The 288-nt window shown below is 59.7% G+C and overlaps 1 protein-coding gene across 2 annotated transcripts in view; it reads right to left on the reverse strand.

Annotated features, from left to right (window-relative positions):
* POLG (DNA polymerase gamma, catalytic subunit) overlaps window positions 1-288 on the reverse strand; it is a 44627-nt gene that overhangs the window by 17710 nt on the left and 26629 nt on the right. For both annotated transcript variants that reach the window (XM_019504074.1, XM_019504073.1), the window contains one exon: window positions 81-198. In XM_019504074.1, coding sequence (XP_019359619.1) covers window positions 81-198 — 118 coding nt within the window. The remainder of the gene's footprint in view (window positions 1-80; window positions 199-288) is intronic.

The raw sequence follows: 288 nt of genomic DNA on the forward strand, positions 1-288 counted from the left end.
GGAATCCCGTGTCCCCCCCCCCCCCCCGCACACACACACTCTGTACAGACAGACCACGGCATGAGGACATGGTTCCCTACCTGGGCGTTGCTAGCGGTCAACCAGGTGGGCTCCACTGCTCGGCGGGTGATGGTCCCCGCTGTTATCACCTGCGGCACAATGGCCCCGTAACCGCCCTCCTCACTGTAATCTGGATGTCTGGAACAGAAGCCAAGGGTTAGCACCTGCACACAGGCAAACAGCACAGAGGTGGACAGCTAACACTTCTCTCCCAATGCCAAGGAAAAG

This window comes from Gavialis gangeticus, unplaced genomic scaffold (assembly GCF_001723915.1).
Source record: "Gavialis gangeticus isolate Ggan-Ray unplaced genomic scaffold, GavGan_comp1, whole genome shotgun sequence".
NCBI lineage: Eukaryota > Metazoa > Chordata > Crocodylia > Gavialidae > Gavialis > Gavialis gangeticus.